This window comes from Geosmithia morbida (assembly GCF_012550715.1).
Source record: "Geosmithia morbida isolate 1262 chromosome Unknown scaffold_0, whole genome shotgun sequence".
Lineage (NCBI taxonomy): Eukaryota > Fungi > Ascomycota > Sordariomycetes > Hypocreales > Bionectriaceae > Geosmithia > Geosmithia morbida.
In genome coordinates this window covers 216407-230254 of record NW_023336187.1, presented here as the reverse complement: position 1 = coordinate 230254, position 13848 = coordinate 216407, and the positions used below count along the sequence as shown (strand labels likewise).

The 13848-nt window shown below is 57.2% G+C and overlaps 3 protein-coding genes across 3 annotated transcripts; 2 read left to right on the top strand and 1 right to left on the bottom strand.

Annotated features, from left to right (window-relative positions):
* Window positions 1-1876: 1876 nt before the first annotated feature.
* On the top strand, window positions 1877-8310 carry GMORB2_0065 (dedicator of cytokinesis protein 3; the record flags this gene model as incomplete). The annotated part of the gene is made up of 2 exons (XM_035462051.1): window positions 1877-7475; window positions 7568-8310. 2 exons carry the CDS (start codon window positions 1877-1879, stop codon window positions 8308-8310), a joined length of 6342 nt encoding a protein of 2113 aa, XP_035324981.1.
* A 979-nt stretch (window positions 8311-9289) lies between these two features.
* GMORB2_0064 (ATP-binding cassette, subfamily D (ALD), peroxisomal long-chain fatty acid import protein) lies at window positions 9290-11829 on the bottom strand (the record flags this gene model as incomplete). The annotated part of the gene is made up of 4 exons (XM_035462050.1): window positions 9290-10019; window positions 10138-10865; window positions 10974-11151; window positions 11381-11829. 4 exons carry the CDS (start codon window positions 11827-11829, stop codon window positions 9290-9292), a joined length of 2085 nt encoding a protein of 694 aa, XP_035324980.1.
* Window positions 11830-12515: 686 nt separating this feature from the next.
* GMORB2_0063 (diphthamide biosynthesis protein 3) lies at window positions 12516-13299 on the top strand (the record flags this gene model as incomplete). Its single annotated transcript, XM_035462049.1, has 3 exons — window positions 12516-12710; window positions 12794-12852; window positions 13068-13299. 3 exons carry the CDS (start codon window positions 12516-12518, stop codon window positions 13297-13299), a joined length of 486 nt encoding a protein of 161 aa, XP_035324979.1.
* Between the last annotated feature and the right edge of the window lie 549 nt (window positions 13300-13848).

Sequence of the window (13848 nt, the reverse complement as noted above, 5' to 3'; positions counted from 1 at the left end):
ACGTCTCTCATGTTGGTCTGACGTCTGTTGGCCTGCCGTGTCTCGCATAGTTACCCGGTATGCCACTTTGGACGGATATGCACGACGCCTGTGAATAACAATGTCTACGGCGGACAGTTGGTCATCTGGAATGAGTAGGAAAACCCGCATCTCCTTTTTTCAGGCTCGTTTATCCTTTGACAACATCACTACTTTACTTGCACGTGTGGCTAAGTGCACTGGTCGTCGTTGAGGGCCATGAACTGTCATGGTATCAGGTCATTGCTGGGGTGTTGTAATATTTGAAGGATCAGTTGATAGTAGGGAGGTGATTGACAGAAATATTAGGCTTTTGAGTACGCATTGATCGCCTTAGTTTCTGTCCCTATTTATGGCCAAATTCCAATGCATGACATGGCATAATAGTATTGCAGACGGTATAATATTAGGATGACTATCTGTAGTGGGAATAGACAGTTGGCATGATGCTGCTCTCGGCCTGCGACCCGTACGAACTGTCCCGTGTACTCGGTACCCGATCTAAATAGAAGGCCTTGGCACTGGTAGCACTACTAGCTAGCATGAGACCTTTTACAATGCCGTGTCCATATCTGTTACTGCCTGCTATTCCTACTAGTACGTAGTATGTACGAGCGGTCTCTCCTGATACAGCTCCTGATACAGGTACATATTTACTCTGTTAGTAGTAATCTGTAGGTAGCAGCACCACGGACAAGGACGGGCTACCGATATCAGGGGGTTCTGCTGCAGCAGTACATAGCAGCCTTAACTCCTAGGCTGCCACTACGGAATAATTGGCACACTAATGGCCGTTGACAGAGCACCAAAACACAACCAAACACTCCCCCGCTAATCGGTGACAGAAGTGTCCCGCTATAGTCTATTAGCCTATTGCTAGGTAATCATACTCCGTGCAGCGGGCAGATATCAGACAGCGGCACAGCGGGCGACCGGCGCCCCTCCTCCCAAAACCCCCGCGTATCCTCTGTAACCTGTACACAATACGTACATATCGATGTATCATTATTAAGCTGTAATGAAGGCCTGTAAGATTATACCTTTCCGGGTTCTCAGAGGTGCCTTCAGTGGTGACCCCCCCCCCCTATTCTTGGCACGTGAAGAAGCCGCAGACAGCGCCAACCTTGGGCATTTTTATGTTGCAGAACCCTTTTGTCTCAGTCACAGCCGTCTGGTCATCCTGCCTCTGCGCCAGCCTTCAAGTTATTCAATCTTCTGCCGTGTCTCTTCTGTGCATTTATCCATACACGTAGATGGTCATATTTCCTTCTCCAGTCTTCCAAAAGTTAAATTCCAGTGGCAATCCCTAAGTGGAAGCAGGAACAGCCGCGTCTTTTCTGCACCAGCTGGCAGCCGTCTGCACGCGCGCCATGAACCCTGCCCACACCACACCACACCAACACCACACCAAGTATTATAGCGTCCTTCGAGCTCAGGGGCTTCGACATTTGCGATATTGAACGAGTTCGTTCTCCCCCTCATTCTTCTCCTGCAGAATTCGACCATAGAAAGAAAACGTGAGTACGGCACAGTGCTACGTTTATCACGGCCTTGTTTTCTACGCCTGCGGCCCCCGCTAACGTCCGATTATCTGAACAGTTTCGTCCGTTCTCTATCTTTCCCATTCGTTTAGCGTCTGTGCAGCCAACATATCAGCTTTGATGCCTCCCGAACCTCCAGTTACCTCTACAACCACCAAGCAACGGTAGCGAATATCCTTCTTTTCGAAATCCTCTCGGTCGACTCGTCGGGGCCCTGAACGAGGTCATCGTCCTCCCGATCTTGTCCCGTCCCCTCCCTCTGCGCGTACTGGTGCTCTCTCAATATAGAGGCTGCACCACCCCCCCCCGGCGCTTCAATGCCCTGGCAGCCGTTACCACGCATCGCATTCGCCGTCGCGACATACCCTTTCGCTCCCGCGAGCCCGGACGACCTCCCCCTCGAGATTGGCGATGAGCTCTACGTGATCGAGGAGACGCCCGACGGCAACTGGTTGCGCGGCTACCTCGTTGCCCCGCCCAGCCTGCTGGCGGGCCTGACCTCGGTCAAGGGCCAGACCTTGGAAGCAAGAGTCTTCAGCGGCATCTTCCCGCGAAGCTGTGTCGAGGTCCGTGAGATGCTGGGTGAGCCCGACGAGGCAGACGACGAGAACAACGTCTACGATACCAACGACGAGAACAACCACTATGCCAAGGCCGACAATGGCGACGCCGAGAATGGGATGCAACCCCAATTATCCCCCGCAAAGAACGGCCTCGTCAATGGTGCCGGCCGCAAGAGCACAGCCACTGCACGCAGGTCTAGGAAGCCGCTGCAGGAGATCACAAATGAGATCCCCGTCAAGCTCTCTGTGCCCGTCCAGCGGGATCCCAACGCACCACGTCCCCCGGCTCCCGTGCCCATGCTGAAAGTTGGTGATGAGACGCCGACCTCGGCTGAAGAGCCTCTGATTGACGAGATTGGCTCGTGCATGCGCGAGTGGCACTCGACAAACCTCCACGAGCTGCTCCTGTCGGGCCAGTATGAGCGTCTGGACCAGCTGTCCGAGCTCATCAGCGGTCTCAACTTCAGCCGCCACCAGTTCCTGTACAACGTCCTCACAGCACACGAGTACGAGAAACTCCGCGAGAAGACGGTCTGGGATCTGGTCACTGTCAACAAGCTCTGTGGTGGTGACGTGATCGTGCGCGACCCTACCGCTCACGGACGCGTACTGACGGGAGACGATTCGCCTGTCGAGGTCACCAAGCTGCAGTCCGTCATGAGCCTCCTCGATGAGCCTCCCCAGCCCGTCGCCGAGCCTAGCACCCTGCACCACATACTCCTGGATGTCAAGGCCTTTGCGGGCTCCACGAACGAGGAGACGTCACTGGTCTTCTCCCTCGTCAGCAAGACGAGCTGCAGTAAGGTCGTCAACATCTCCGAGCCCTTCAGTGTCGACGTGAGTCAGGGCGGCACGGTCGGCGGTCTTGATCAGATCACCCAGACCAGCACGCTGTTCGCAGATATATCGCCCCAGGATACCGGCGACGGCGCAGCAGCCGAGGCCGAGGTCTACCTCGTAGTCAAGGTGGTGGCCTCGCGCCAGATCTCCACGCCGAAACCGCTCTCGAGAACCGGAACAGGCGGTCAGACAGGCTATCACCGAGACGCTGTGCAGTCTCCCGCGGGTGGCAAGTCCTCGAGAATGAGTATGATGTTTGGCAGCAAGGCGGCACGGTCTGCCGTGTCGAGGGGCGTGCCGAACAGGATGGACCCCATGTCCGAGAAGACGCCCGAGCAGCGCCCGCCCACAAACGGCATGGACAGCAGGACGCAGGACGGCCTACCCACCCCTGGCTCTGCCGGCTCCAAGGTGGCGCCCCCTGCCACCCATGCAGCGCAGCGTACCGTCGGGGTGGGCATCCTGCGCGTCAATTCCGTCCTGAAGCATCAGGAGGAGGCCGAGCATCTTGTCAGCATCTGGTCGCAGTCTTCATCATTGGTCTCGGAAGAGAAGGAGGGCAGAGACGGGTGGGACCCCATCATCAGGGAGCTCATGGACAACCCCATGGCCCACTTTGAGAAATCCAGGAGGGGGGAGCGTCTGCAGATCCTGCTCAAGGGCTTCAATCACCCGGATGCCGATGCCCTCATCAAGGCGACGCCCACTCTCCTCTCGGGCGTGGTGAAGACGAACCGCATGGGCTTTGCTGGTGCCCCCTCCAAGCCTCGCTCCGACATCTACGTCACCATAAACTCTGCCTCTCTCGCCAGGCAGAACCTGCTCTCTAGATTTGGCGGCAGCGCCACATCCATGCCCGGCACCATCAGCGGCGTGAACTTCCAGGTCACGGTCGAGGTCCGACGGTCGTCCGGCGAGAGGATAGACGGCTGCATCTTCCCCTCGTCCAACAGCAGTGGCCTGTCCACCTTCAAGTCGGTGGCCGTGGAGAGAGGCAATTCGTGGGTTCAGACGCTACGCCTCTCCCTCCAGCCTGAGGACGTTGTCAGCACCCATGTGGTCCTGTACCTGTCGGACGTGCCCAACCCGCCGTTTGCCGTCGCCTACATACCCCTGTGGGACCAGCAGGCCTTCATCCGTGACGGCGCGCACGGCCTGCTTCTCTACAGGATTGACGAGCACACGTCGACGGCGCAGCCGGGACCGGTTGGGAAGGGTGGCTACCTGTCGCTGCCGTGGACCTCTCGCGGCAGGGATGAACGCTCCGTCGAGGTGACGGGTCCCCTTGCCATCATGCTCGTGGAAACGTACCTCTGCAGCACCAAGTTCTCCCAGGACCGCGTGATCCTGGACGTCCTCAAGTGGAAGGACCTGCCCAAGGACAGGGTCTCTGCCACGCTCAAGGAGTTCATCTTCACGCCCGAGATCGAGATTGTCAAGCTCCTCAGCGATGTGCTCAACGGCCTCTTCGGCATCCTCGTAGAGTACTCGGGCAACGACGAGTACGAGGACCTCGTCTTCACGGCCCTGGTCAAGGTCCTCGGCATCGTCCACGATCGGCGATTCAACCTCGGACCCCTTGTCGACTACTACGCCGAGAACCAGTTCAACTCGCCATTTGCCACACCGTGTCTCGTCCGATCGTTCACCCGGCTCCTGGAGAACCCCGCCGAACCCGAGACGGCACGCAAGCTCCGCTCCACCCTGAAGGTGGTGCGGCACATCCTCAAGTTCATCACGCACGCGAGGGGCCAGCAGAGGGAGAAGGAGGCGGGCATCGGCATCAAGTCGTCCACGAACGGATTCAAGAGGCACCTGCGGACCATCTTCAAGGCGCTGGATGCCATGATGCGCAACTCGTCACCCGTCCTCGTGGGCAGCCAGACGCTCGCCGTGCAGCACTTTCACACCTGGCTGCCGGAGCTGACCGGTCTGCTGACGACCGAGGAGATCCTCCATATCGCCATTGACTTTGTAGATTCGTGCAACGACGTCAAGGGTAAGCTGGTGCTCTACAAGCTCATGCTCATCATCAACTACTCCAAGCTCGACGTCTTCTCCCATCCCGAGCAGAAGTCCGTCCTGATCGCCAACACGGTGCGGTGGATATCCCCCCACTGGGGCCACACTCACCAGATCAACGACCAGTGGCGGGACCAGATCCGCCTGTGCTGCTCGGTCCTCGCGAGCCAGATGGACCAGCTCGGTCACGAGATACCCGACCACATCCCCAAGATCATCGATTCGTATCTCGCCCTGCTCTCGGTGGAGCACGAGCCCCGGAACCGCCTCTCCCTGCTGTTCCCGTCCTCGTACCCCTTCCCGTCGAAGCCTCTGTCCGGCGAGCTCGTCCACGACGAGGCCCTGGCTGAGCTCTCGGCCATCCTGGCCGCCGTATCGAGCCGGCCGGCGGGTATGCAGCTGGAGCTGGCCGACGACGACCTCACGACCATGCTGGAGAACCTCCTCCATGTGCACCTGAGCATCCTCAACGGCGGGGGCTTCCCCCAGAACTGGCTGAGCGTGCACATCTGCCACCACAAGTCGACGATGCGCACGCTGCGGTACATCTCTGGCATCATGCTCGAGTCCTTCCTACCGGATCCGGACGATGCCGAGAGCTTCAACACGGAGCTGTGGAAGCTGTTCTTCACGACGCTGCTGAAGCTCGTCGGCAGCCCGTCCCTGGCTCTCGAGACGTTCCCGGAACAGAAGCGAAGGGCCGTCTGGAAGATTGCCGGCGACGTCAGGGAGCACGGTGCCGACCTCCTCCGCACAACCTGGGAGGCCATCGGCTGGGAGCCGGGCACCGAGGAGGAGAAGCGATTCGGGCTGGCCAGGATGGGAGGATACCAGGTGCAGTACGTGCCGGCGCTGGTGGGCCCCATCGTGGAGCTGTGCCTGAGCGTGCACGAAGGCCTGCGCAGGATGGCGGTGCAGGTGCTGCAGACGATGATTGTCAGCGAGTGGACTCTGAGCGAGGACCTGTCCATCATCCAGACGGAGATGATCGACTGCCTCGACAACTTCTTCAAGACGAAGCCGCTGGCCGAGAGCATCATCCAGAAGCTGTTCGTCAGCGAGCTGCTGGAGCGCTTCCAGCCTCTCTCGGAGCTTCCCGACGAGCCGCTGTACACGGCAGTGCAGGAGCTGGTGGGCACGGTGGACGAGTTTCTCGACCTCCTGACGGCGGTGCACAATGCCGACAGCACCAACGAGGCGACCAACCTCATCAGCCAGCTGAGGCTCATGGAGTTCCTGCGCGATATGCAGAAGGAGGAGATCTTTGTGCGCTACGTGCATCAGCTGGCGGCCTTCCAGGCCGAGTGCAGGAATCACGCCGAGGCCGGACTGGCACTGCGGCTGCACGCGGACCTGTACGAGTGGGACCCGACACGGCATACGACGCCCCTGTCGGAGCCCGAGTTCCCGGCTCAGACGGCCTTTGAGCGCAAAGAGAAGATCTACTTTGCCATGATCAAGCATTTCGAGGACGGCGAGTCGTGGAGCAACGCGCTGACGGCGTACAAGGAGCTGCAGGTGCAGTACGAGACCAACATGTTTGACTTCGCCAAGCTGGCGCGGACGCAGCGTGCCATCGCTACAATCTACGAGACCATCTCCAAGAGCGAGAAGACGACGCCCAAATACTTCAAGGTGGTCTTCAAAGGCCTCGGCTTCCCCGCCAACGTCCGCGACAAGGAATTCATCTACGAAGGCGCCCTGCACGAGCGCGGGTCCGCCTTCACCGACCGCATGCAGGAGCAGTACCCCAACGCGCGGATCGTCACCAACGGCGACGAGGTCGACGAGGTCGAGGGCCAGTACCTGATCGTCAGCAACGTCTCCCCCCACAAGGACCTGGATCACCAAGTCTACCAGCGGTCCAAAGTGCCGCCCGTCATCCGCGAGTTTCTGCTCTCGTCCCACCCGCAGACCTTCTCCGTCATCAGGCGGCGCATCACGACGGGCCCGGTCGAGGAGCATCACACCGACAAGATGCTGCTCACCACGGCGGAGCCCTTCCCCACCATCCTCCGGCGCAGTGAGATCATCGCCTTCGACGAAATCAGGTTGGGAGCCCGCGAGACGGCGTTGGAGCGCATCGTCCGTAAAACGCAGGAGCTCGCCACGCTGGAGCGCCGCGTATCTTCGCCCGATGGCACAGACGGGGAAGGCGATGACGAGAGTGCCGCTCTGCTCGTTGACGCCGTCAACATCTCCGTCAGTCCGATCTCGGAGAGCAGCGTGTCTTCCTACCGAAAGCTGCTGCCCCAGCCGAAGAGCCGCAGGGGCAGCCGCAAGGATAGTGCTAGCGGGAGCGGGAGCGACGATGGAGGAGCCGAGGAAGATGACGAAGAGGAGGATGACGAGGAGCCAGACCTTGATCCCCTGGAAAACGCCATCAAGATGGCCCTCATCGATCACGCCATGGTGCTGAAGCGCTGCCTGGCAGTGTTGTTGCGTGCGTCCAACGGACTCTACACCGAACACCAGACGGAGCTTCAGAAGTGTAAGTTGACTGGCCTCATTCCCACTCACCTTTCTCTCTTCTCATTCATATTCCTGCCTCTTGACGGAACACGAGATCCTGACGAATTCTAGACTTTGAAACAACGTACGCTCCCGAGATCGCCATCTTGTCCCCTCCCCCTCCGCTGCTCCGGCAAAACGGCCGCGACATGGCCGGCCACATGAGCATCTCCCCGACGTGGCGCAAGTCGTCGGCATCACCTATCACGGCGGCCAACCACATCAACAACGTCCGCAGCACGCCGACGCCACCGATATCCTCGTCGGCGGCAGCGTCGGGAGCCGACGGCGTCAGCAAGACGGAGGAGACGGCGATAATGCGTCCGGTGTCGGTCGTCCAGCCGCGCAACAGACGCCTCAGCTTTATGAATAAAAAGAGGAAGCCCAGCGGCGACAACACCGCCTTCGTCGCAGAAGCAGCCCGAGACTCCGGCGCCGCCGCCGCCAACAACGAGGCTGCATCGACAGCAGCAGCACCGGCCGGTGCTACCCACGGCCTGTTCCCAAAGGAGACGTTCTACCAGCGGCAGCAGCAGCGTCTGCAGTCCCGCGTACCCACGTCGGCATCGGCAGGCGCCTCTGTCGGCGGCGGCGCCCCCGCAGCAGACGGGATGACACGCGTCGCCAGTAACAAGAGCATGACGTGGACTCTGTCGAACGAGCGGAGACCGTCGGTTGCCTCGTCGACGGATAACGACGACAAGCCCGCCTCTTCGTCAAAGATGGGAGGCGTGCGAAAGCGGTTGAGCATGCTCAAGTTGGGTAAGAAGGCTAGTAAGGGTGGTCTCTTCATGGGGAGTTTGGATGAGGAATAACGGCCTTTTTCTTCTTCTTCTTTGCACTGTTTCCTCTATAATCATCCTTCACTTTTTACACTTTTGTATTACTTTGCTATCTTTTTCTCTTTTCTCCTCCTCCTCCTTTTCTCCTTCCCTGTATATTCCCCCCTTCTTCACACACGAGAGGGGATAATTCCTGATAGTTTAGAAGATTGCATTACCCTCGCTCTTTTCTTTATATATTAATGTTCCCCCCCTTGTTTTATTTATTTCTCTTCTCTTCTCTTCCTCATGTCTTTATTTTTTTCCATCTTTTTTTTCTATACTTTCTGTTTCCATGTCCTTGTCATTGTTATCCTTTCCCGTCGGGTCATATACCAGGAGTCTTTGCCCATCTCTTTTGTACAGTTCTTGTATTATTCTTTACCGCCTAGCAGGCCTAGTGAGAAAAAAAAGCAACTTCTTCTTTATTCTGTACCTCTTTTTTTTTTCTTTTTCTTTTTTTTTTGGTTTTGATCTTGATAGTTCTGATCTAGAGTCTTCCCCCCCACTCTTTCTTTCTTTCTTTTTTTTTGATTCTTCTCTTTTGTAATAAGCTTGGTTGCAAAAAAAAAAGAAAAAAGAGAAAGATTGAGTTGTAGTTTTTATGTTGAGACGATGCGAGCGAGAAGTGAAAAAAACATTGATAGGACCGGAGGTAAATATATATATATATATATATATAATAGGATGATTTTTTTTCCCTTGTATAAACAGAAATAACTTGAGAGATAGAACTTGTGATTTAACAAGGTCGTGCGAGCGAAGCGAGAAGTGAACCCCCGGTAGGGCCGCCGAAGCCAAAATGAGATTATATCTTTGATTGACCTATTTAATACAAAAGTTTTTTTTTATAGAAAAAAACAAGAAGACAAAGAAAACTCTAAAAAAAAACAAGAGAAAGAAACCCAGAAGGGAAGGGAGAAAAAGAAGAAGGCAAGGGAAAAAATCAAGAAGGAAAGGCAAAAAAAAAAGACTAAGTAGAACCTTGCAACTCGACCATACGCCTCTGCAGCTCAGGGACCTGCCTCAACTTGACGTCGAGGTCCTCCTTCTCGTCCTCGAGCCTGAGCCTCCTCTCGGCGTCGAGTCTGGTGAAGATGTAGTGGCCCTGACCGTCGAACTGGAGGATGTGGGAGTGGTACTTCCACAGGCTGCGGCGGTGGCTGACAGTCATGAGGGTGATGCCTAGGGCCTTTGCCTGGTCGTACATGGCCTTCTCGGTGTCGAGGGTGACGCTGCTGGTGCACTCGTCGAGGATGGCGTAGCGGGGACGGTGGTAGAAGAGGCGGGCCATGGCGACGCGCTGCTGCAGGCCGGCCGAGAGGACGTCGCGCCACTCGGCCTCGGCGTCCCACCCGCCCTCGTACTGGTTGGGGAGGTGGTCCAGGCCGAGGACGGCCAGCATGGATAGGAGGTCGGCGTCCGACACGGCCCGGGCGCGCATCTGGCGGAGGGAGTCCGGGTAGATGATCTGCTGGCGGAGGGAGCCGCGCGACAGGTACGGCCGCTGCGGGATGTAGAAGATGGCGCTGAAGGGGGGCTTATGCACCGTGCCGCCGTACACCGGCCACAGGCCGCCCAGGATGCGGAACAGCGACGACTTGCCGCACCCGTTCGGGCCGACGATCAGCAGGTGGTCGCCGTGCTTGAGGGAGAAGGACAGAGCCTTGACGAGGATGTCGCCGTTGGGGGAGATGATGGGGCTAAGTTGGGGGTTTCTGTCAGTCCTCTCTCCTGTTCTCTCTTTTCCCTCCCCTTGTCTGTTCTGGGCCGGTCTTCTACAATGTGGACGGGGGGGAAGGCGGGGGGAAGGAGACATACACGTCGATAAAAGTGATATCCTGACTCTCGTGGACGATACCTCGACCCTTGAGAACGGCCTCATTGTTCTCGGTCCCGGAGGCGGACACGAGCTTCTTCTCGAATCGGCCAGCCTGGATGTCGTCCATGACGTCGAGCAGGGACGCGACGCGCGACGTGTACCCGGCCAGCTCCATGATCTCGCGGTACGAGAACATGACGCGTCCAAAGGCGTCCGAGGCGGAGAGGAGCATGCGGCGGTTGGTGATGAAGGACTCGGTGCGGTCGCCCATGTTGACTGCGACGTGGCCCGGGAGCTTGAAGAAGACAGGGAAGCTGCAGAGGATGAGGCCCAGGGCGCCCCAGAGGTACTTGATGACGAAGTCCTCCATGAAGCCGTGGTAGAAGCGGCGGCGGAGTATGTAGTTGACGTGCTTGATGAGGGTGAAGTAGCCCTTGTCGAGGCTGTCCCTCTCGACGTCGTGGCCGGCATACAGGGCCACCTCCTCGCTGTGGTCGATCAGGCGCGAGTGCTGGAAGCGGAACTCGCCCTCCAGCCTGGCCTCGTCGGCCACGAAGCGGCCAAAGGGCGGGGTCAGCGCCCGCATCACGTTGGCTGATAGCTGGACCAGGAGCGACATGAAGACGACGCCCTCGCCACCGACGCTCTTGGATAGGGAGTATGTATATATGGTCTGGCATGTTGGGGTGAAGCGGTTAGCCCTCTCACCACCCTCATCATCTCGGCTCTTATACATCCTTCTTCCCCAACTCTCTCTCCTTCATCTTCTTCTTCAACAATACATTATGAAGCAGTGAGGGCGCGATGGAGTAGAAGGAGAGGAGGGAGAACATACCATGTCCAGCAGGGGCTTGGCAAGATTGCTGTATAGCTCAGCCATGCTGTTGGAAAACTTGGAGACGTCGACTGCAATGAGCTGATCGGGGTTCTTTATGCGGTCGTCGAGGGCTGACAGGCCGTAAAAGGTGAGGTTGTCTAGGTACTTGTCGTGGATGTGCTGGGTGAGACGGGATCTGTACTTGAGCGACAGCTCTGCTTGGTGATAGGACAGCTACATGGTGTTTTAGTATTGCACGTGTCTTTTGATATGCGAAGGCATACACATACACACGCACACATGTATATGTAGAGGGAGGGAGGGAGGGAGGGAGAAAAGGAGAGAGAGAAAAAATACTGACCATGGAATTTGTAAACGTGGCAGGGACGGCAATGATCATCCACCAGACGATTCTCTTGAGGAACTCCTTCCCCTTCCCCCTGACGAGGGCCTTGACGATGGCGCCGTCCATCTCGGCGACGCGGACGCTGATGAGGGTGCGCAGGATGAGGAAGAAGCTATGGCTGACGAGCAGCCTGGCCTCCTTGCTCTTCCAGCCGGGCACGACGATGCTCATGAGGCGGATCAGGGAGCGGAAGAAATCGCGGTTGAGCTCGACCTTCTTGCGAGGCGAGTCGGGTGAGGCCTTGGCGGGGTCTGTCGGCGCGGCATCGCGCCGGGAAGCCTCTCTCGACGAGGCGGCCTTCTGCTCGGACACGGCGTTGCGGATGCGACCGACCAGGGCGATGAGGAGGGTGGCCCAGACGGCGCGGGAGATGCGGGAGCGGTTGTCGAGGTATACGCGTGTCAGGTCCGAGATGACGGTGCTGAAGGACCGACCTCGTAGTAAGGAGAGCTTGGACTGGCCAGCCATGGCGTTGTGTGCGTGCGTGTGTGCGTACGTGCGTGTACGTGTTTTTATCTCTGCGTGTTTCGTTCTCCTTTCTGATATTCACTTCGTTCTTGCTGCTGGATATGTAGCACCTCGTACAGTGTCAATGGCGTCACAGGATGGAGGGAGCGCACGCGCGGGGCGGCGGTTGGGTTGGTTTCGCGCGATAGAGCCGGGGGGGTGAGTGGCAGTTCAACCAACGTCGCAATGTACGGGGGGGTTAGCCATGGGGGGGGGGATTCATGTGTGTCTGAAGGGAGAGAGGATAGAGAAGATGAAGAAGGTGGGGGGAAGCAGATGGCGAGAGTCGACGTTCCCCGTAATGCCATGTATGTGTACTATACGACGACGTAATAGCTCATTCCCTCGGCCTGGGAGACGGCAAAGCCGCTAATGATCAAAGATGCTTCTGCTTTGCTCCTCCCCCACGCTTTCCCCGGCCGGCATGTGAAATGTCACTGTGAGATCAAGCCACAGGTACTGGTCCCATAAGCACCTGACCCGCCACAATCTTCCAGTCACCAGCCACAATTTCTGACGTGGGGTATGACCGGTACATTTTTTCTCTCTCTCTCTCTCTCTCTCATGGAGGGGCATCCATCGTTGCTTCTATCTCTGCCAACATAGGAACCACGTCAGAAGCTGCGCATGTACGGACGTTGCCCACCATGTCCGACGACGGCCTCTCCATCTACGACGAGATCGAAATCGAGGACATGACCTTCGACGAGGCCCTTCAGCTGTACAACTACCCGTGTCCCTGCGGTGACAAGTTCCAGATTGCCCTGGAAGATCTCCGTGACGAGCAGGACATTGCCGTGTGTCCCAGCTGCAGCCTCATGATCCGGGTTATCTTTGACCTGGTATGGTCTCTATCCCTAGCTGTATCCTTCCTTCTCTGTACATATTCTGCCGATGCTAACGAATATCCTCCCCCGCGTGATAGGACGACCTTCCCGAACCTCCATCTGGTGGCGGCTCGACCACCCAGGTGCCCATCGCTGCGTGAGGTGGAATGACGCATGGATCCTCTGCGAAAATGAGGGAGATGCGAAGAACAGTAGTCTGAGAAGATGACGAGGATGGCCTTGCGCGTGCGTGAACCATGTCATATTCCACCATCCAGGGCCCTATCCCGGAGAGATAGAGAGAGAGACAGAGAGAGACAGAGAGAGAGAGAGAGAGAGAACGACGAAAGAGTCGACAGTCCAAGACGAGAGAGGTCGGCACGTCTGCGCTCGGCTCCGCATGGGGCTAGAACCTCCGTGTCAAGAACCCTGCGCTGGAGTCGATGGACGGGCGCTCCAGCGTACGTTGTCAAAGAGCTGCGGTGCATCCTCGGAACGAGACGCATGTCAGCTTCGGGACGAGGGCCCATCCCGTGATATGACCGAGGCGCCGCCTGCGGCGGCATACTTCTGGTGGTACAGGAAGACCGGCAAGCTACCCTGAATGGACCTATCCCGGATGGGCACTAGGTTGAGAGAGCGGCATCCGGTCGGTGGGCGTCTTGACCGTCGCCCAACGACCGATCGCTCCGGTCACAGCGTCTACACTGCATGCTCTCCGACGATGGGGAAATTCCGACAACGAGGACAGACAGACAGGAATGTCACCGCGACAAAAGGAACCGTTGCATATCATGCACGATGATGATGATTATAAAGTGCACAAGGCTTTCTATCTATCTATTTCGTGTGTGTGTGTGTGTGTGTGTGGAATGATCGCCAGGACCGTCCATGAAGAAGGGGGGGGGGATAAAGTGTATGAGGGAGGATGAAAAGTGTAGCAGAGAAGCAGAGAAAAAAGAAAAAAGAAAAAAAGCAAGGGTATAAGGATGCGACGGCCGGTCGTCGAAAGAGGTGAAGTGAACAAGAGGCAGAGATGCTGTGAAGAGAGAAGAGAAGAAGAAGAGAAGAAGAAGAAGAAGAAGAAGAAGAAGAAGAAGAAGAAGAAGAAGAAGAAGAAGAAGAAGAAGAAGAAGAAGAAGAAGAAGAAGAA